This window comes from Urocitellus parryii, chromosome 10 (assembly GCF_045843805.1).
Source record: "Urocitellus parryii isolate mUroPar1 chromosome 10, mUroPar1.hap1, whole genome shotgun sequence".
NCBI lineage: Eukaryota > Metazoa > Chordata > Mammalia > Rodentia > Sciuridae > Urocitellus > Urocitellus parryii.
The window spans coordinates 98,588,009-98,609,856 of record NC_135540.1 but is presented as its reverse complement, the minus strand read 5'-3'; the positions used below and the strand labels follow the sequence as shown (position 1 = coordinate 98,609,856).

At 30.6% G+C, this 21,848-nt stretch overlaps 1 protein-coding gene across 8 annotated transcripts in view; it reads left to right on the top strand.

The window, feature by feature from the left end:
* Adgrl3 (adhesion G protein-coupled receptor L3) overlaps positions 1 to 21,848 on the top strand; it is a 479,419-nt gene that overhangs the window by 445,324 nt on the left and 12,247 nt on the right. For 7 of the 8 annotated variants that reach the window (XM_077803548.1, XM_077803550.1, XM_026395016.2 and 4 more), the window contains 2 exons: positions 3,964 to 4,089; positions 8,685 to 8,781. In XM_077803548.1, coding sequence (XP_077659674.1) covers positions 3,964 to 4,089; positions 8,685 to 8,781 — 223 coding nt within the window. Of the gene's footprint in view, positions 1 to 3,963; positions 4,090 to 8,684; positions 8,782 to 10,967; positions 11,010 to 21,848 lie in introns of all 8 variants that reach the window. The other variant, XM_026395017.2, reaches the window with a different exon arrangement.

Genomic DNA, 21,848 nt, shown 5'->3' with positions numbered 1-21,848 from the left:
TGTGTATAATTCCATATTTTTAAAATCTAGTTTACACTCAAAAAAAAAATCTAGTTTACTAGACTTTTTATGTAAAATACTATATTTTTATATCTTTTGAATAAACAGTGGTATACTTAGTAATATTTCATACTTTTCTTTAAATGTGCCTTTTATAAAAATCAGGAGTCAAATGATTAAAATTCAATTTTAAATTTTTATATTGATCTAATTTGTAATTTTTCATATTGTCAGGGGCATAAAATATTCACTTTCAAATCTTATTTAAGCAACTAAATATATTTGTTGAATATTTAAAATTGCAAGGTTGATTTTTGATTCTTTATTAAAAAATTGTGATTCTGTATCTCTGAAAATGTAAACCCCTCAGCCAGATTGCCTGGGTTTTAATTTTACTTCCTCCAATTAAAAGGATATATGATTTGGATCAAGTTAATTAACCTCCCCATATCCAGGTTTCCTTATGGGAGTCATGGAGGTGATAAAAATAATTATGTAATATTGAAAGAGTTGGCTCTGAAAATAAAGTGGCAAAATGTTAACAAAAATTACCAGAAAGAAATAACAAGGCCCATAGTTTTACTTTGGGAAATAAAAAGTAAAATAAAGATACCTATCTCTAGAATTCTTGACTTGGGACCAAAATCCAAAATGGGACCCAAAGCAAGTTGTAAAGGGTGTACACTAATCAAGATTGAAAAAAATAAATAAAACAAAATGTTATTATATTTCAATGTTAGGTGAAGATTTGGATGTAAAATTAGTTGACTTGGTCACTAATACATGATAGAAAAGTACTAATATATCAGGTCCCAAGTAGAGACTACAAAAAGAAAAGAGTATTGTATTAGAAGGCATAAATTTTAACATTATGAATTTGAGTTCACCCTAGAAAGCAGGTTATATTACATTGGGTGAACTCCACCAAATGATGATTTACCACCACCACTACCGCTTTCCCCCTGTGCCAAATTACAGTATCTCAACTCATTGAATTTTTATTTTTTATTTATTGCCCAATTAACGGAGTACCAGCCTCAATATATGATTTTGTAGTCTTCTTGGTTGTTGACATCCAGAAGGCAATCTGTGAAAGAGAGAGGATCTTACAGAGACCATCTGGTAGTGGCTCATACTACTTCTACTTCCTTTGCATCAGATAGGATTCTACCAATGGCACCCACTAAGTTGCAAGGCAGATGGGAAACACAGTTTACCTTTTTTACCCAAAAAGAAGAGAGGTTGGGTGTGGTCAAAAGCTAGCAATCTTCTATAGTTGGTGAGTTTAAAGAGCAGGAGGCATATAGATGGTGAGTAAGAATACAGATGGAAAGAAAGAGGTTTCAGAGGAGAATAATAAGTAGCAAGATACCACAGTGAGTTAAAGACAGGAGAAAAAGTAAAGAAATAGTGGTTAGCATTGTAAAAGTTATTAAGGAAGTCAGAGACTAAGTATTTGGGAAAGTTACCTAGATTCAGATTGTAGAACCCTTAACTGAAAATGGAAAGTGAAATCAGGGAATTAAGGGGAAAGTTGACTTTTGTGCATAAAAATACGGGAATGATGAAACATGGTAACTGGTCATGCCATGTAGAAGTATAGTGAATTATGTTTACTGTCATCTTTATTTTATAGATTAGCAGGAAATTTGAACTAACAAATTTTAAAGTTAACATAGAAATTGCTATGAAACAGAAAAATCTTTTTATATGTATATCTAAATTAATTTTTATTTTTATTAGTTAATACTTATTGTAGTTTTTTCTAATTATTGCTTCTCTCTTTCTTATCTAAAGTCCTCACTAGTTATTAATTAGAATTGTACTTGACATTCAGGTAGAATTTTGTACCTAAGGATCAGAAACAAACCTAGAGTTTTTAGTATATTTAAAGTATTTTACACAAGTGTAATTTTAAATATATATGTATATAATCATCAAGTTCAATTCTTTTATTCATTAGAGCAGAATTCAGGGAATTATGCTTCATGGGCCAAATTCATGCAACTTCCTTTTATATTTTTAGTTAGTAAACCCAGAACTGTCATTGCATTTTTAAATATTTTTATTTACATTTTAAAATAGGTACATTCAAAGTATCATTAGTTTTATCTCTTGCCTCACAAAACCTGAAATATAGACCATCTTAGTCCATTTTCTGTTGCTATAACTGAGTACCACAGAACAAGCACTTCTTTTACCATATGATTCTAGAGTCTGGGAACTAGTTTTCAACAAATTAATTTGGTGGAGGAGTTGGGGACAGTAAACCATAGTATTGACTACCTGTTCTTTCATGAATTTGCTGGGCTCTGCTTAAGAAATTTTATTATCTATAATAACAAGTAAGAAGTATATTGTTTTATCTATCCTATATTTTGAATTTTAAAATTTTCTGGTATTTTTATTGGTTTAAAAAGATGGCCCAATATCAGAAAAGAAAAAAAAAACATGAAATTATTGTTTGCTTCATACCTTACTGAAAAAAAAATCAAGTACTGTTCTTTGTAGATACAGAAATAGTCTTAGGGGGTTTTCTTTCTTTCTTTTTTTTTATTAGTTACACATGACAGTACAATGGTCTTGACATATCATACATTTGAATCAAATGGGGTATAATTTCTCATTACTCTGAGTGTACAGGTTGCAGAATCACAATGGTCATACAGTCACTTATACATACAGCAATACTAGTGTCTATTTTATTCTGCTGCCCTTCCCTTTCCCCCTTCCTCTCGCCTCTCCTCCCATCACTTCTCTCTACCCAATCTAATGTGACACACTTCTTTTTTTTTTAAATCATCTGATTGAATTTCACTACTATGCCCTTGTTAATATAGTTGCTCATATATTTGGAGTTGGAAAAAAAAGGAAATATTCTATTTTTGAGCTTTTTGGTATTATGGAGTTATTTGTCAGTCTTTTCCTCAGTATGCCTGGTTGTGTCACCTGGATTTCCATGTATTCCATTAAAAGTAGTCACTTTTGCTTTTGTTATGGTCTCAGATATTTGATATTCTCTCAGAGCTTCCAAGATTATTTTGTTTCTGATTTGAGTATGGAAGAAATATTCCAATCATAAAGTACATTTTCCTTTCCTGTCTTCTGTATTCTAGAACAACATCACATTGAAAGAAGATATCATTATCTGATTGGAGTAATTAAGATGCAGTATCATGTGATATAGATTAGAGTATGCAAATGATTGCACAATCAAAGAGGGTTTTTTTATTATAATCTAAAGAAAAACGTTTCATGGACACAGTCCATGTTATGTTTCTTTCTTTTTTTTTTTTCAAGACATATGCTTCCCATTTCAAATCACAGCACAGCAAAATGAAGTCAGTATAATGATTCAGTTAGTAATGTAGCCAGTGTGGGACTTGGCATCACCAGATCTCCTGATTTGCTGATTGTTTATAAAATCAGTTGAGAACATTCAGCCTTTGTTGGAAAATGCAAGTAGCCCATGATGAATTTCATGGCTTATCCATTATTACTTTTTTTAGAGGAAAAGGAATGGTTAGCCTGATGCATTCCCTTTTTCTGTCTTTAAATAATCTCTCTTATCTTTCTCTCTCTCTGATTCTCCTCATTCCTTCATCCCACTCTTTCTCAGTCGATTTCTGCCTAAAGAACACTAGCTGCAATACTTCTTCACAATAGGCTACCTTACATCAAATTTATAAGCTAAAAATAATGTCTTTGAACTAAGATATACTACCACTAAGGTATGATTGGAAATGATTTTGTATTTGCAAAGTCACCGGTTATGCCAAATTCCAAGTTCAACAGTGTGAATGTAATTATTTTATGATACAAAATATGTGCTGGACAGTTTATTCTGTATCTGTAGGAAAAGGAAATAATTGTTATCAAAAACCAAAACTCACATATTTTTATACCCTACTTCCCACTTGCAATCAATAACTTGCTAATAGAAGTTAATATTTAATTGGCTAGGTACGAAAAGAGTATGGGAAATGCCTGCGAACACATTGCTGTAGTGGCAAAAGTACAGAGAGTTCCATTGGCTCAGGGAAAACTTCTGGTTCTAGAACTCCTGGACGCTACTCTACAGGCTCACAGGTAAATGATGTTTGTCCTCTGAGATTTAATATTTCTTATGTGTAGTCTGTTATCACTGTTCTTTCCTATCCCAAGTCTTGATCACCTCAAATGTGATGTTGTTTTCATGTGATTGGCATGAAAATGAAATTGACAGAAACTAAAGGAAGCAAAATTGTAATAAAATTGAAATTCAAGGTCTAAGGTTATGTAATAAATAATTTCCTCAGATTTTTTTCTAGTTGAATGAGTGTCATAGGTGAAGAAAGGAATTTCCTATTTGATCCATAACTCAAAATATTCTCTGTGTGTGTGCATATGTGTATAGATATAATTTGTGAACTTATTATTAGTTCTCTAGCAGATAAAATAATTCTTTATCACATACTGAAATAATTTACATATAAAATTATATGTTTAAGCAAAAAAAATAAAACTATTAGAATTCCTACCATATTTATGTGCTGACAAGTTGAGGAAAACCTCAGGAGTGAAGAACTTAGGACACATCATCAAAATAACTGGTCTGTTTCCATCAGCTCAGCACTGAACATAACTACATAGAGTCCCTTATCAGGGAAATTGTAATCCCTTAGGTAAACTGTTGGCCATTTTTACCAGGCTACAATGTCATCCCAAAGATAGTTACATAGAAATTTCAGCATCTTGGATGCTAAAATGAGCCAGTTATAAAAGACAGGATTGTGTGGATATGAGCAAGTTTGAATTCAGACAATCAGACTAATCGTTTTGTGACTGCTTGTCTCAGTAGGGAAAACACCTACTGTTTTCAGTGTCATCAGTTGAACTCTGAGTAAGGCTTGATTAAGTTGATAAAGTTATAAATCTCAGATTAATTTTTCTTGACTCTTACCTCAACCTATAAATCTAATTATTTTTTAAAATGATTAGCCCTGGAACAACTCTCATAATTCAATGATAGTAAACATTGTTTCCATAAACACTTTTCTGAAATTTAATGAAGTTCTCCTTTATCTATAAATAAAGTCATGTATCTAATGTCAATATAATACACTTCCAACTAAAGTTTTAGTAACTCATATTTAACTGTCAAACATATAAGATTATTTTAAATAACTTATCAACCACAAATAATGAAAATTATTCCTAAATATAACAAATAGGTATTAAAAATCTGCCTTTGGTTTATCACTTCTATATTTTACTGAGGTTGCACAGTTGCGTATTAGGGGAATCAGATATACTCTTCAGGTGGGCAGAGTTTTCTAAGCCTAAGACTTCTTAATTTGCCAATTTGCCTAAGAATGGTGGTAACTCCAAAGGATGCTTCCAGCAAAAGCTCCTTTGTATAATCAAGGCCTTTATTTCAAACTTGTCATCCCTCTCCCCACCTCTCCTTTTTGTGATAATATTTTGACAACTTTTAAATTGAAATTACTGAGATTTTGCATATTGTCCACCTGATTAGGTTAATAGGCAAAAGCATTCATTGAACTCACTTGCTGTAGTCATTTTGTAGACAAAAGTCATTACTGAAAGAATATTTTGCAGTTTCAGTTATTAAGTTACAACAGAGTTATACAATATTTAGTAATACTTCTAGTTTAGGAGATAAAGCAGTGAATCTTAATAAAATATTGATAAACTTTACAGGTGGGTTCACCTTTGTTTGAATCCTAGCCTTCCCATGTGCCAGCTATGACAGAACAAGTTTTAATCTCATTGACTGAAAGTTTTTCATTTGTAAAGTAATGATAACAATACTAATTTCTTCAGTTAAAATGATTCAGTTAATGTATACAGAATGCTTAGATTGTAGGTGCTCAATATATGGTAGCTGCTACCATTCATTACTGCAATTACAGAATATAACATCATATATATTAATATATTTTATATATATATTTATATTCATAAACTATATACATTTTAAAATTATATCATTTACTTCTTCACCATTATAGTTTGTAACATCATAATTATATTCCTGGGGGAAAAACTCACATTATTTTCTTATACTTAGGATACTGATTCTGGCCAATATGCCAGTATAGGTCTCTATAAAATGAAAGTCACTTAGATTCTGTCATTGAGTGAGATAAAACTAATAAAATATGTTTCACATTAATTGTGATTTTCCATAAGCAAAGGCGAATGTATTCACTGATATTAAGGCAAAAATTTGGGGAGCATGGATGCTTTTTTTATATCACAGAACTTCTAAAATAAAAATCCTTATGTATTTCACATTTTTATTTAGAAATATTGAGAACTTCCTATATAATACCAGCTAGTCTTTTGGGCGGATAACCTCCCTATAATCACGAGCTTTGATTGTAGTAGTAGGAGAATTTATCAGATTGTGAAAACTGGTATAGAAGCAACATACTGTGATGGAAAGTATTCAAGGGACTACTTGGGTTTTCAAATACTGTCTTTGGATGTAATAATTATGCCAGTGCTGAATGACAATATTCTAAATGAGAGGAAGAAAGGAAGTTCAGGTGAAAGCAGTTTCAGGTGAGAAAACAGCTATTGCAAAGCCTTTAAGACAGGGGAAACTTAAAAATTCAGGAACAGAAGGAATCCTATTAGGCAAAGTAAAGACATTCTTTAAGAGAAGAATATAGTCACATTAGAGACAATTGCAGAAGTCAGAGGAAAAGGCAGGAGATAGATCCCCATAGTATTTGTAGGTGTAAATGGATTTAGATTTTGTTTGGATTGCTTCGGAAAGTCAATGGGATGATTTAGAGAAGGAAGAAACAGGATATCATGCACAGGTAATCAAGATCATGTGATAGCTATCTAGATACAAGAATGACATGATTGGCAAAACTAAGGAATTGAAAATTGTCTCCATATGTTGGTGCTCTATCCTTCCTTCCTTTCTGGTACTAATCACCTATAAATGATGATCATTTCCAAAAGAATGCAAATATAAGTGCACAGAAATAAGTACAGATTTTTTTTAAAACTGTGGACTGAAAGATTTTTTTCTTCCCTCTTTTGTATACCTCTAATTGTTCTGTCATTTATCCTTCATTTATTTTATTGACTTTTTAGGTGTATTTACTGTTACATAATATTTTTAAAAATTAATGTATTTGTGAAGCATATTCAGATAATGAAGAACTGTGAACTCAACATCAAATTTAAGGAACAGAATTTTTTTTTCTTTATTTAACTTCTTCATAACTGATCTGTATTATGTCCCTACAGAAGCTTCCTAAATTTTGTTCTATAGTTTTCTTGACTTATAGAAGTAGTTTTTCCCCCTCCAAAAAATATTTTTTTAGTATTCCTTTGTTAATATTTCTGGTAAAATGATATCGTCCATATCTTTAGGGATTTCTTTCACTGAAGAAATCTTTTAATATTTGTCATTTTTTAATGAGTTTTGGTATATTTTGTTTTGTGTGTCTGTGTGTATGCGTGTGTCATCAATGACACAGTGGAAATGTGATTAGATATTCAATGGTATTTCTAAATACTTCTGAATACATTTCAAGATTTATAAAAACAACTGTATAATATTCTAAGATTAACTACTGTTATTGTTTATGAAGTTAAAACATGGAACATAACCCATTTCTGAGTTGATTTCAACCTTATTTGTAGCAATGTTTCTTACAAACTATTTCATTCTTGGAAAAACCTTCTGAAATATTTTGTTTCTTCCTCCAAATTCTTTGACCCCTAATTCAATAAGATGACAAAACAGAAAAAAAATTTCTTCAAAATTTAATATTACAATATTTTCAGAAATTATCTGACATGTAAATTTGAATTTGAGATAATAATGATGGAAATAATTAAATAATGATGGAAAAAATTTTAGTTATCTATAAAACTTCCTACTCTGAAGCATTGAATAGGGATGAATTGATACCTTTATCTCCTTCAAAAGAAAAGGCAGGATAGTATGTAATCTCTAAAATTGCATAGGTTTTCTTGTAGTAGTTATGGAAAATGTAAACTCAATAGAATTTTAATAATATTTTGTTCTTACCAGTGTCATTCTTGCCAGACTGAATTTTTAAACTAAACTTTTGTTAATAATCTGACAATGTAATACATATTTAAACATTCATATCCCAGTGAAAGTTATATTGAGCCCAATGTGGTAGCACATACCTGTAATTCCAGTGAATTGGGAGGTTGAGGCAGGAGGAAAGTTCAAGGCCTGTTTCAATTTAGCAAGGCCCTAAATAACTTAGTGAGACCCTGTCTCAAAATTAAAAAATTGAAAGAGCTGGGAATGTGGTTCAGTGGGTAAGTGCTTCTGGGTTCAGTCCCTGATTTAAAAAAAATAAAATAAAAAAAGTTGAGATGAAAATAATTTGTTCTACTTTGGAAACTAAACTTTTAAATTTTCTAATTCTGTGTACAGTATTCTATATAACCTAAAATATATGAATTGGTATAGTGCTTTACATTTATTCCTTTTTCACAGCCGGGTAGTGTCATTAATTTTATTTGTGATATTCTCATGTGACTATGCTATAAGCAGGTAGACATCATTTATTTTCTAGATGCTAGAAACAAAGGTCTCATATAACTGTGAGAGAATGATTTATGTGAAAACTCACAGCCTCATGAGTTTGTTTCTTTTCTTCCTTTTCTCCATTCAGAGCCGAATTCGTAGAATGTGGAATGATACGGTCCGAAAACAGTCAGAGTCCTCATTTATTACTGGAGATATAAACAGTTCGGCATCACTCAACAGAGGTAATTAGAAATGATTTTTTATATTTATTACTCCTCGGATTACTTTAAAAAGTTTTCAAATGCATTGCTTTATTTGCAAGTTCTAAACCTCATTCCCTTTGATAGGAATAGTGTAAAACCTGGTTGATTGTAGCAGTGTGTTCCATTATTCATATGCCTGTTTTTTAAATCCTGAATTTTCAGGAAATTTTTTTCCAAATGGAAGTTAGATAACGAGAAACTGCTTTTTCCAGTCATCTGCCACTGTTATAAACTGGTGAGCTGTCAGGCCTCATTGAAAGCAGTTGAAATGGGCAATTATGTGGTATATAGTCTGCTAAGCATCATAGAATTCCACATTGTCCCAGGTATAAAGCAATTTCATAGTCTTTGTGGAAGTAAAAATATACTGTCTAATACATACTTAAGGAAACCTGTGTACTTGTGAGGAGAAAATCACATGTAATCCTAATACCTAAAAGACTTATTCAGATAATATTGAACATTTTAAGGTCTAGAAAAGCTACTTTTATGTAAATCATGATTTTTTTATGTGTGTTTATATACTTCTGGTTAAAACGCTCTCTGGATATCAACATCATTTATATTTTTGAAATGAAGTTCTCTTGATGTACTATTTTATTTGTGGTGGGTTCTCTTTCTTTCTCTTTTTCACACTGAGTGACAGAAATATTAGAAATAATTTCACTGAAATAAGAATGGCTAGATACAACATTTGTGCAATCAGTGCTGGAAACTATTAAGAATATAGTTTTTTGGTAGAATGTGGTATTTGTATGAACTTATTATTTTTAAGGTCAACATTGTTATTTTTTCTTACCCCTAAACTAGAATTATTAATCTGTTTTTAACCTGTTTCTGCCTGCTTTTTGTTACACAAATAATGAAATAATTATTGCTTATGATTAAGAAAGATTTAGATGCCAGTACTCTTGATTTCTTTTACTCAAGTAATTTGCATCTTATTTATAGACAGACATTAGAACAAGTAGTGTACAAACTGAATTTGATATAGGGATTCACACTTTAATATATCTCATTGAGTTTCATATGCTGTTGGGTGCAAGGTTGTAGTAACTATAATCTAGTTGTGATTTTAAATTGTCTACATTAAGTTAAGTAAGAATAGTGAGAGGGAAAATTCCTTCAAATACGAGAAAAATATATTAAAACAGCTACCCTTTTTTTTCAAAACAACTATCTTCTTCTTTCCTTTGTTGGAATTTACTGGATGATATACATTTAGACAATCTCTCTCAAATTTTTTTATATAGATAATCTTCTCTTTTTGATTTAGTTTTATTCTATAGTTTGTGAAATTTATCGAAATGTGAGTACTCTATTTTTTTTTTTACTTTACTTTTCAAATCACAGTTTTCCTAGAAAGAAAATTATCCTTATCAATAGGATTTGTCATAAGGTATATTTTGAATCTGTTAATCACAGCATCCATTGAATAGTTGCTATTGTTTAAAGAAGGGATGAGATGACTGTAACAATATACTGTTTCTTTACTTATTGTGAGGATGGATATAATATGTAAAATTATTATTTTGTCCAGTATTATTACTAAAATGTATATAAAGTTAGTTAAAACCTTTTTTAAGTGGACCATTTTTATGAACTTCAAACTCAAGCACATTTTGTAATGTTGTTGATTAACTCCTTACTTCAATTTCTTCTTAATAATGTCACCTACTGGGAATATAACAATATGTGTATGACTGAGTCAATGTGAAATGAATTGAAAGAAAATAATAACACTTTGTATTGACTGATAATATGTCTAGTTCTGTAAACTAAGGTCAGTAATTTTAAAAGATAGTTCTTAAAGCTATTGAAGGCAGGATATAAAATTTCTGTGACTTTGAAGAAGTTATGTTAACGAAGACTTTGGGGAGGAGGTTAAATTGAATGCATGATTTGAAGTGTGTCCAAGCAGTGATCTTTTTCATCATGATATGTACTCTTCCTTTCACTTAGTGACTTTAATGGTGCCAGAGATCACAGTGATCTTCCTTCCCTGAATTAATTTCCTAGCCCCCCTCCAGGTCAGAAACTCCTGGTTATATTCTCATCTCAATTTTTATCTTAGTTGATTAAAGTACTTTAAAATTTTATTTCTTCATATTATGTCTCTGAAGATAGCCTTTAACCTCCTTCTTTAATCTTGTCTTATTCCCCAGGGTCCTATCTTCCCTGCATTCAGGCGTGTGTATCATATTTAGGTAGGTGGCATCCAAGATTCATCTTTCCAGATAAACACTTCAGTCACCTCAGCAACATAATTATTCACTTGTGTTTATTCAAAAGATTATATTCTCTATTATTTAAAAAAGATCTTAGATACCTCATCTTTGCATCCTCATATATTCTAACTTCCCATTCATTCTTAGTTACAGTTAGCAATTTTTTTAAAAAATAAAACTCCATTTTTGTTCTTTCTAAGTTAGAAATATAAAATCTCTCATTTTTTTCTTTAAAATAGTGCTGACTCTTGAAAATTACAGCTATTGCCTAACATTGTTTTTCTTATTTTTAATTTAGGTTTTCTTACTTATTTGTACCATTGGCCAATACATTAAAAGAGTATTATTTTAAATTTTGTATGTCTTCTCATCTGTTCTTCCAAGTAAAAATCAGCAGCTACCATCTTTAGGATCCATTAAGAGCAAAAAATCTACTATTCAATGTAGAACAACTTCTGTTTTTTTATTTTTAAACTATCCTTTATACTCTGTTCTTGAAATGCATCATTCCATCATATATATCAGATTACCTTTCTAGATTCCCAATATAATAAAAATGATTACTATTGGGGTTTTATTTATTAGAATCACGTGAAATCTTGGAGGATTTATTGATAATTTTCAATGAGTGTACTAATTCTTTTATATTCTTTTGAGAATTCATTGTTTGGTCACACTCATCTTTTTAAAACCTTCTACTCAATCTGTACTGAATATCTGTTTTTATGAGGATGTTTCCCCAACTGTTTCCTAAACCTTTTAAAATATTTTGTCTCTGCAAGTTGTTTGGTATGATGTTATACACTCAGGCAAATGCAGAATTCCTTGAAGCCAGTGCTATAACAATTAAACATCACTCACGTTACTTATGCAGTAGAAGGGACTTTGGAAGAGCTATAAGGTCATGGTTGAATACAGAGTCTCAGGGTTAATTTTAAGCTATACCAAGTTTTTACAAGCTTGTAGATGTAAAGGAGGTTTTATTCATTCATTTATTTAAGTATTTATTATTTTATACATGCCTTGAAGATTTAGTCAATATTCAACCCCCAACTCCTCCAGGGCTATTAAAAATCTAATTAAAATCTCTACTAGCTCCAACATCCTGGTAGTGGTGAGAAGGACTTATAGTACTCTTTCTACCCATCTCTCCTGATCATAATCTCTGCTACACAAACCTCATCTTAAACAGTTTAGATTCACAATGCCTCTTTTAAAAGTTGAGTTTGATCCAAAAATTAAGCTTTGCTGAGAATGGACTTTGAACCTTCAGAACTATCAACTAAATAAACTTCTTTTCTTTAAAAATTAAAAAAAAATTCTCTAGCAGTACAACAAACATCTTCATTTCTGCCTCCCTTAGATCTATATAAAAATCAGAATATCTTCTGAAATTAGATGTTATTGAACACCACAAATATTATAATGGCATTTACCATTTTCTTTTTATTTAATTATTGAGATTGAGAGCAGAAATTTTTTCCAATCAAGTTTAAGAAACTCCTGCCAATGGGGTATCTTTATGTGAGTTATCAAAAGTTACTTTAACGCTCATCCCAGTTATGAGTTACTGCAAAGTTGTGTTCCTTCTAAGTGATATAATTAGTGAAAAAGTCACTTCTTCTGGAATAAAGGTTTGCCTAGAATCATGGGGTTTTATTTCCCTCTAAACTTCCAACCTCTATTTTGTCAACCTGCCACATGAATTAATGTGATATAAATTTTTAGGAATGGAGAGTTGGACCAGTAAGACGATATTTATTTAAGTGTTATGGTTCAGAAGACTGATCTATAGATATTTAGCACTTATTTATAAATGCAGATGATTTTCTTTTAAGTGTTCAGATTTGTATTCTGCACAACATTTTCACTGAATTTGTAGTCAGTAAAATTATGATGACCTTTGATGATGCATATATTTTCATAGATTTTTTTAAAGGGTAAATTTTGGCTCTCATTTAGTTTGTATCAGAACTACCAATTGAAAGGTGACCTTATTGGCTTGGGGCATTGTTTTAACAAAGCGGGAAAACTCTGCCATCAAATATTCATTTGCAAGTAGCTGACTTACTCATTATAGTTTCACCTAGTAGTTTTATAAACAAACATTGAGTTCTAATCCAGTGACAGTTTCCAAATTGCTTAACTTCTCAGGGCTTATGCAATAGCGATATAAATGGTTCCCACTTCAGAAGGTCCTTGAGAGGAATATATAAGTTAATATATGTAAATTGTTTACAACGGCATCAAGAACATAATAAGCACTATTATTATTACTACTTTATTCAGAGAGATCATATTATTATATTTTCTAATAAATGAAAACTTTTCCTTGCCAGGGCTCTCAAATAATCAGATATTAAAATTTATCATTCACTACTAAAAGTTTCCTTTCCTTTTTATTTTCTAGCAATAGGTAGGAGGAATGAGGAGGTTACCTTAGTGCCAAGTAAAACAAATAATTCACCTAAGATGGTGCTACCCTTGAGGCTAACAAAGAAGAAAGCTAATAAAACTGAATTGTCTCTTCTCAATTAGAAATTAAATGCAAATTACATCTGCCTATTTGTACTTTCCTCTTTTGATTTGCAACCCTACTCTAGTGTCAAAGAAATAAAGATAAAATATTTCTTTTTTATTCCTTAGATGATGACTTAACAAACCCCGTCTTCTCTTTTATTTCAAACACTATCCTACCCCTCTAAAACTTAGATAACACCAGTTCAATTCAGACAGTCCTGCTAAATAACAAGTTATGTAGCAGAACTGGGATATGACTAGACCTGTTTTTAACTCATGCCTTCTCTGAGCCTGTATTGTCTTTTTTGGTCACTGAAGCAGAAGATATTTCACAATAAATCACCTGCTACTCATTAATATTCAAGCTTCTAAACCTAATTTGCTTTTATATTTTTAAAGAGAAATGAAAATGAAAAACTGTAAGTGGTGTTTGAAAACTTAACAGTTTATATAAATTAAAGCTACTAGGGCAAAACACTAATAATCATTCACTATACTTTATTTATGTCAATAAATATAATTGGCTTAAAAGCATAAACATACCATACTGCCCCAGAACCTTGCTGTTCTAAAGGATTATAAAATCACTAGTTGTAAATATTAACCAGCTATTCAAATAATCTCACATCTATTTGTGAAATTTGAAAAACTAGTCAATAATGTATCAATAGTACTTGCAGAGTCTAACAAATCAAAGGATCTCATATGACAAACTACTTTTTCTTATCAACAAACATTATAATGTTAACACAATATAGGTAACCTATAGCATAAGTAAATTTTTCTTTTGAGACTCACCATTATATTTATGTCTGAAATTTTTTGTTCTTTGCATTTCTGGATGTGTACAGGAATGCTATATTAAGTTCTTTGAACAAACATGTCATCAACAAAAATATAGTCAGAAAAGGTTCAATATGATAAAAAAAAAAACTGTGTTAGGAAAACCAGGTTAATAACCAAATGCAACATAGGTACCCATTTTAAAAGTGAAATGCTGAATTAAATAGATAATTAAATAATATTATTAAATTCTGATTCCTAACCCAATGAGACCAAATAATGTCCAGAATGAACTCTCCATTTAAGTGGCAAAATAATCATATCAGATATTGATTACTAGTGAATCAGAAACAAAGGTCCTTGCTATTAATTGTTGTCAGTCACTTACAAAGTAAAAAACCTTTAAACACTTAACTTACCAGGTTCTTCTTATGCTTTGCTTTCTACTTTGTCTCTTTGAAATGACTCCTTCAAATAATCTTGTTTCTACATAGTAATTAGGCTGGTTTGTATTTGTTATAGTTGTTACAGTATTTATTAAAGCTTTTCTTAGATCCCTTCACGAAGAGAGTTCTTTATGTAGAATCCTCATTTTAAAATATTCATTTGCTTGTTGTCTTATATGTATATTTCTTAGCTCTATTTTATGTATTTTTAAAATGTTTTCCTTTAGGGTTTGATGGACACAATGACTTTATTTATTTAGTTATTTTTATGTGGTGCTGAGGATTGAACCCAGTGCCTCACACACATGCTAGGTGAGCACTCTACCATTGAGCTACAATCCCTGCCCTCTTAGCTCTATTTTAAATCAAACAAGCTTTGATAAATTCTAAATATATGTGCTGTAAAACATTTCCAATTAGCTTTGAAATAGTACTATTTATAATATAATTAGTGAGAAATTATTTTTCAAAAAATTATTTTTCTTAAGAGTTAAATGTGAAGACTGCAACATAGAAATTGCTATGTGCTTTTCTGTAAAGAACACAATATGCCTCTTGGTAGTTCCAAATAAATTCAGAATTCCTCCTTTATTCCATATAACTAGAATTTATATATTAAGCATGGTTCTGTATTCATTATCTTTTATCTTACAACCATGAAATAACTGGATTTATTGGTAGGTAAATTAACTAACTTGCTCAAGATCAAGTTAGCTCGTAAGGCAGAAATCTAGATTAGAAGCAAGGTCTTTCTGACCACAAAGTCATAATCACAATAACAATATATCATTCTTTTCATATGATGGCAGTTTTTCATGAAGTTGCTAAATATTATACTAAAGACTTTTTTCAAGGTTGTGTTTCAACCTTGAAAATTTTGTCAGCTACTTTGGAAAACAGGTATACTTAACAGTGAGATTGTCATATTTTTATTTTTAAAGTTTTTTCATGTATTATTCATTGCCATTATATTTTGTTACAATACCATTCTTTATATAATAGATTCTCCCTACCCATGCAGTAAAAGAAAAGCTTGTAAAATTATGTTACACTATGAAGTATTGGATATTGAATATGTTGAATTACTCTTATTAGACCCAATTTTAGGACTTAGGTCATAAAAATAATTTTATAATTACTCTTATTTTCTGGAAGCTTTAAAAATATTTTATTGGTAGAATCCTTTTTTCTTAAATATTTAATTATTTTTGTTTTAGTAAAAGAATCTACATTTTGGTCAGGTCAAAATATTGTGCTAAAATTCAGGAAAATAGTTTCTGCCTATAAACTACTTAGTAACAGAAACAAAGATAAAACTTTTCCTAAACCCTTGGGTTTTGTTTGTTTTGTAGTTGTAGATGGACAGCATGCCTTTATTTTATTTGTTTATTTTTATGTGATGCTGAGGATCAAACCCACTGTGTCACTCATGCTAAGCAAGTGCTCTGCCACTGAGCTACAGCCCCAGCCCTAGAGCTTTATATTTTTTAATTTAACAGTTCTTGAAGATACATCATTCTCTATCAGCACAATACAGTAATGTCTAAAATAAGTAGAAAATTTGAGTAGTAATTTTAGTGATCATGTTATCAATTAAAACTTATTTCTTTCATTTTCATTCTGGTTTTAACAAAATCTATGATATATAATTCAAATTTAAAAACAAAACCTGAAATATTTCTGTCATCTGGAAAAATGTTCCTACTAGAAGATAAACATAAAGCTTGTGATGGCATAAATGTACTATAATTATATTCAACAATGAACAGTCATTGTTTATTTTTCCTAAGAAATGTCATATTAAATTTATCAACTATTTTTCAGTTACATAGGACTTAATTCAATTACATGAAAATTTTAAAATGTGTAAAGAGGAGGCATATGTTTGGCCAAATACATATAAAGGATACCTTAATTGTCATTATCAATATTTCTCCTATATTCAATTAAAATGGCTCTTGTTAAATTGTGTAAGAAGGCTTAACTTTAGGTAACTTGGCCGTGTGTGTGTGTGTGTGTGTGTGTGTGTGTGTGTGTGTGTGTAAAATGCCATTTAACAGAAAGCATTTATGTGATAGAGTCTCTTCTGAGCTTCAAAATAAGCTTCCATAATTTATCATTATAAGGAATGTGGATGCCTCACAACAAGTTACACATACATTTGGAGAAGGTAGTTCACAGCCCCAGGAAAGTATTGGCAGATTAAGAAATATTTGAAGGGATACAGAGATTGAAAAAAGAGAGTCAGTCTTGATTTAGAAAAATAGAAACAATATGCTTCCTGAATCAGCTTGAGTCTAAGCAGAACAGAGCTGATAATTATCATATGATAAAAGAAGCCTTCTCTGAATAACATTTAAAAATCTCTTTTTCATGGATACCTTGTTTTAATTCATGTCTGTTTCTTCAGACATGCTTTCTTATTTATAGATTCCATTTTATAGTTCTGATTTTAGTCAGGACAGGCCTTCTGAATGCAAGCTTATATAATTTGCATAATAAAAAAGCATACCTATATTGGACAGTGAGTATTACTAAAAAACAGATTTTTTTTACTTTGGTAATAGATCTTATATTATTATACAGTTACACTTGTAATTTTTTTCTGAAGTTAATTTTATTTGGCAAAAGTGCAGGAGCAATGTATGATCTGCAAACAAATATAACTGGAATTGACTGCATACCATTAGTAGATTATCAAGAATCTGATTTTGGAGAAAATGAATTGAGTAGCGACTGTGAGAATTACAAAGATAAATATTTTTTGCTATATATCTTTTATTACTAAAAAGAAATGTGGTTAACCACTACTCTGTCTAGAGCTATAAGAAATTAGACTGTTATCTTCAGACTCAGTGTTCTTTGTATTGAGTATTATGCTAAAAAGTTTTTAATATACAAGTTATTAGAACACAGAAATTCATGCTTTGACCACAAAGGATGAGATTTAGAAATGAATGACTAATTAATACAGGATTATCATTTCTGTAGAGCAACCACTTCCTCTGTTGTAAAGCAGTTTCGCCAGGATTTCTGAGTTATAATACTACCACTCTGGCTTAACGAGTCAGAAAATCTACCATATCTAAGCAACATTTTTTTCTGCTGATGATAAGAAAAACATCTCTGAATATCCTGGAATCAGTTGCTTTGTTTGCAAAATGAATTGTGTTGCATGTCATGGGGTGGGGGGTATCTAATGCAAAAAAGAGAAAAACACTTAAAAATCTTTAGAAGAAAATATAGTTTAGAGAAGAAGTTTTTTTAACAAAATAATTAATATCACAAACTATGAGGAAAAGACAAATAGGATTATCTCAAACCATATATCCATAACAGATAACACAAAGGAAGAAGATATAAGCAATGTATTTAACAAACAAGATGTTAGTCCCTGGATAATATAAAGAATGTCTAAAAATTGAATCATAAAATTCAAAATCCCAGGATAAATGTGGGTAAAAGAACAGGCAACTCACAAAAAAAGAAACCCTACGGACAATGAACACATGAAAAATTACCCCATTGCTCTAGTAATGGGAAATGCAACATATAGCAGTGATAAGAGATACCATTTTATACTCTATCTGATTGGCAAAAAATGTCAGTTTGACAAAACTAACTCCCAGAAAGAATTTGAGAAATATATGCCACTTGAAGGAATGTGAATTGATGTTAATGTACAAACACATTTGACAGCATTTTAGTAAAATGTTTTAAATTGAAAATGTGCACAATGTATGACCCAGCAGTTCAACTTCTAAGTATTAATTGTAGAAAAAGTTATGTGTCCTAATGTGAAGATATATATAAAACTATTTAGTACAAAATAGGAAGAATGGGATAGGTAGTTTCTAGGGCTCCCATCTCAAAAGCTCTGAATTTATATATTACAATAGATGCAAGTTCTCTGCATTCAGAATATTTCATTTTGTACTGAACTAACAATAACCCAGTCTATACTTTGGAGAAAATGTGTCATTGAAATCTATATTAATAAATTCCCAGTGAATGAATTAGCTATTAAAAGAAACTGAAGTATCTCCAAACCATTTCAATGAAATTTAATAGGCAGGTTGATTAAAATTTAATAGCAAACTTGTTGGCTATTAAAAGAATACAGTGAGATAAATCAAGATGTCAGCTCTTCAATTTATGATTTGAGAAAAAATGATGAAAGGGCTCTTGACTTTCAACAAACTGTTTCTTCTTGGGCACTTTGTAATTTCATTAACTGTTTGAATTAAAATGTGAAATTATATTTTGAAAGTTATTTTATACAACTTTTAAGGATATCATGCAGATTCCCTTTGTGTTAGTATTTTTAAAAAGTAAATGACTTACTCTTGATTAATATGGCTCTAGTTCATAAAATAGCCCCTACAAAGTGGAATCAATCATTGCTCAAATTGTGTTTGTGGCAGGAAAGTGGGTGTTATTTAATTACATAGAAAAACAAAAAATAGGAAACAAAATATTAGTTTCTTTTTTATCTACCTACTTTTACTTTTATTTATTTGCTTATTTATGTAAATTAATCTATGGTCAAAGTAAAATAATTATTACTGAAAAGTACATGGGGAAATTTCATGCACTTCTACAAGAAATAATTAAATAATAAAATAAATAATATTAAATAAAGCTACCAGAGTCATGTGTGACTTTGCATAAATTAAAAGTATTTCTGGGCTTTGTTCCTTTATGTATTAGATGATAAGTACAGGTAAGATGATGTTAAAATCTTCATTCAATTCTGAGCTATAACCTTTTTGCATAATGCTTTATTGTAGCTGATGAGGTGTTATGCATATACATAATAAAAACTTGGGGTACTTCTAATTAACTCTTTCAAGTTTTCTTGTTTATATTATATTTCACTAGTTAAGGGACGAGACTAACCTCATTATTTTCCTTAAAACCATTTTCTTAACTCATTGAAAAGGAAAACATGGGACCCTTACACCAGAAAGAAATATAAGCCAGGTGTGTGTGTGCATAATCAGCATGCAAACATACACCTAAATCTTTTTACAGGCAAATTTGAGAATTTCACAACTTCACAGATAACCATATCTATGTAAAAGGTCTCTTGACTTGTACTTAAGTTAGTATTCTAATTCTGTAGAAAATACTATCATCAGAGATACTATTTTCACATACACAAATTAAAGTCTCCTTGATGGGCCAAATTTAAGGACTGATGATAAAAACATAAAGGTATCACTTAGTAGTGATACTCTACTTTGTATGTAACTTTGATTTATATGAATTAATCAATGTATTTATCAGAAATGGCTTCATTAAAAAATGTTATATCAAACATAAGGGAGAGAGAACCTTGGGGGAATGGATGCAGGATCCGGTATGTTAAAGAAGAAAGAACCATCACAGTAAATCTATTTTATACGGAAAAACAACCAGACATTTGCTATTCTATATATTATAAATAACCAGAAGTTGAAAATTAAGGCATATTGCTTTGTGACTATAGAAAAATACTGGTTCTTAATTGGATCACTAATATCTTAAAAGACAAAACTTTGGTCATCCAGTATGATCAAATAAGAACTTAGTCTGAGGGGCAGTGTAGAGTAGCAATTCAAGTTATTTTAAGAGCTTTTCACTGTAGTTTTGTTAGCCTCCTTTCAAGAAGCAGCATTGTTTGAATTATGTTTCTGAATGATCTAGATTCAAGTGAGATCCAGCTTTCATCCTTGTTCAGATCTGTTTTTCACTTCACAATTTCAAAGCACACTGATCTGCCTTAGATTTCCAGTCCTCAGTTACAAGCATCACACTGAACTAGCCCAATGCTGTCATTCAAGGCCTCCCAATGTCAAAACACCCACTCTATTGTCACAAAGAAAGGAATGTCACAGTTTTGTGGTAAGAGTGTGCTCATTATTATTCCATTCAAAATTCACTCATTCAAAAACTATTGTACTACTCTCAATCTTCAGGTATAAATAAAGAAAAAAAGAACCCTTCTTAAAATGACTAGTCTTTTTCAGGGGCTTTAGGCTCTGACTTTATGAATAATTGTCAGAAAAGCTTCTCTGAGTTTTCCAATATGGAATAATAACCATCCTATTTGCTTTGTATCACTCTTTCACCAGAAATAAAAAAGATGTTGTGCCTGACCCTCTGTTGAGAACCATGTTGACGATTCATATATTTTGAAATTCAATCTTAATTCCCTTTCTGTATTAGAGAGCTCTCCTTTGTTTCTGATAGTAAATAAGCAGGGATGACTACACAATAGCTAGGATTCAGCTTGTTGATGACTGGATCGGACAGCTATTTTTACATAGATACTTTACTTTTTGTTTAGTTTTTAGTTTTGTTTTGTTTTAGCCATTATTGTTACTATCTGCAGTTAGTATTTAGGTAACATTATGTAATTCCAAGTAATTATATAATTGCTTATTTCTGCTTTAAAAGTTTCAATTAGTATAGTACCTGGTATTGTGTTAGAAGCAAATAAGGAAATCTCATCAGGAATTAGACAACTGGCACTATTAAAAGTTTTTCCTCAAGATTATTATTACTACTCAGAAATGATAAAAATGACTTGGTTTTACATTTTCAAGATGGTGTCAAGTTCACATAAACTTTTCATTAAGTAAGCAGTTTTTTTTATTAAGCTCTAGAAACTGCTCTAGACACTTTGTAGAGCAGTAAAAAAAAAAAAAAAAAAAAAAAAAAAAAAAAAAAACCTCCTATGTATTTAGTCTTTCTAGAGCTTACATCCCAGTGTTAAAGAATTAGCATGTAAACATTTGTGTGTGAGTGTGTGTGTATGTGTGTGTGTGTGTTGCTGTAACTGTCTCCCTCCCCCACCAAACACCAATTTATTTGTGTCTTGCAACTGACTAACCAGTACACTTAACTTTCCAGCTAAAAAACAGTGACAGATGGTCTTTAAACACTGAACTTCTTGGAAGTCTTGAGCAATTTCACAGCTGTTAGAAGGGAAGTTTACAAATCAGAAGTTAGTTGTAGGAAGAGGAAGAGACAGGATAGACAGAATCCTGGAAGCTAGTATCGAAATTCAAAGCGACCTAAGTCA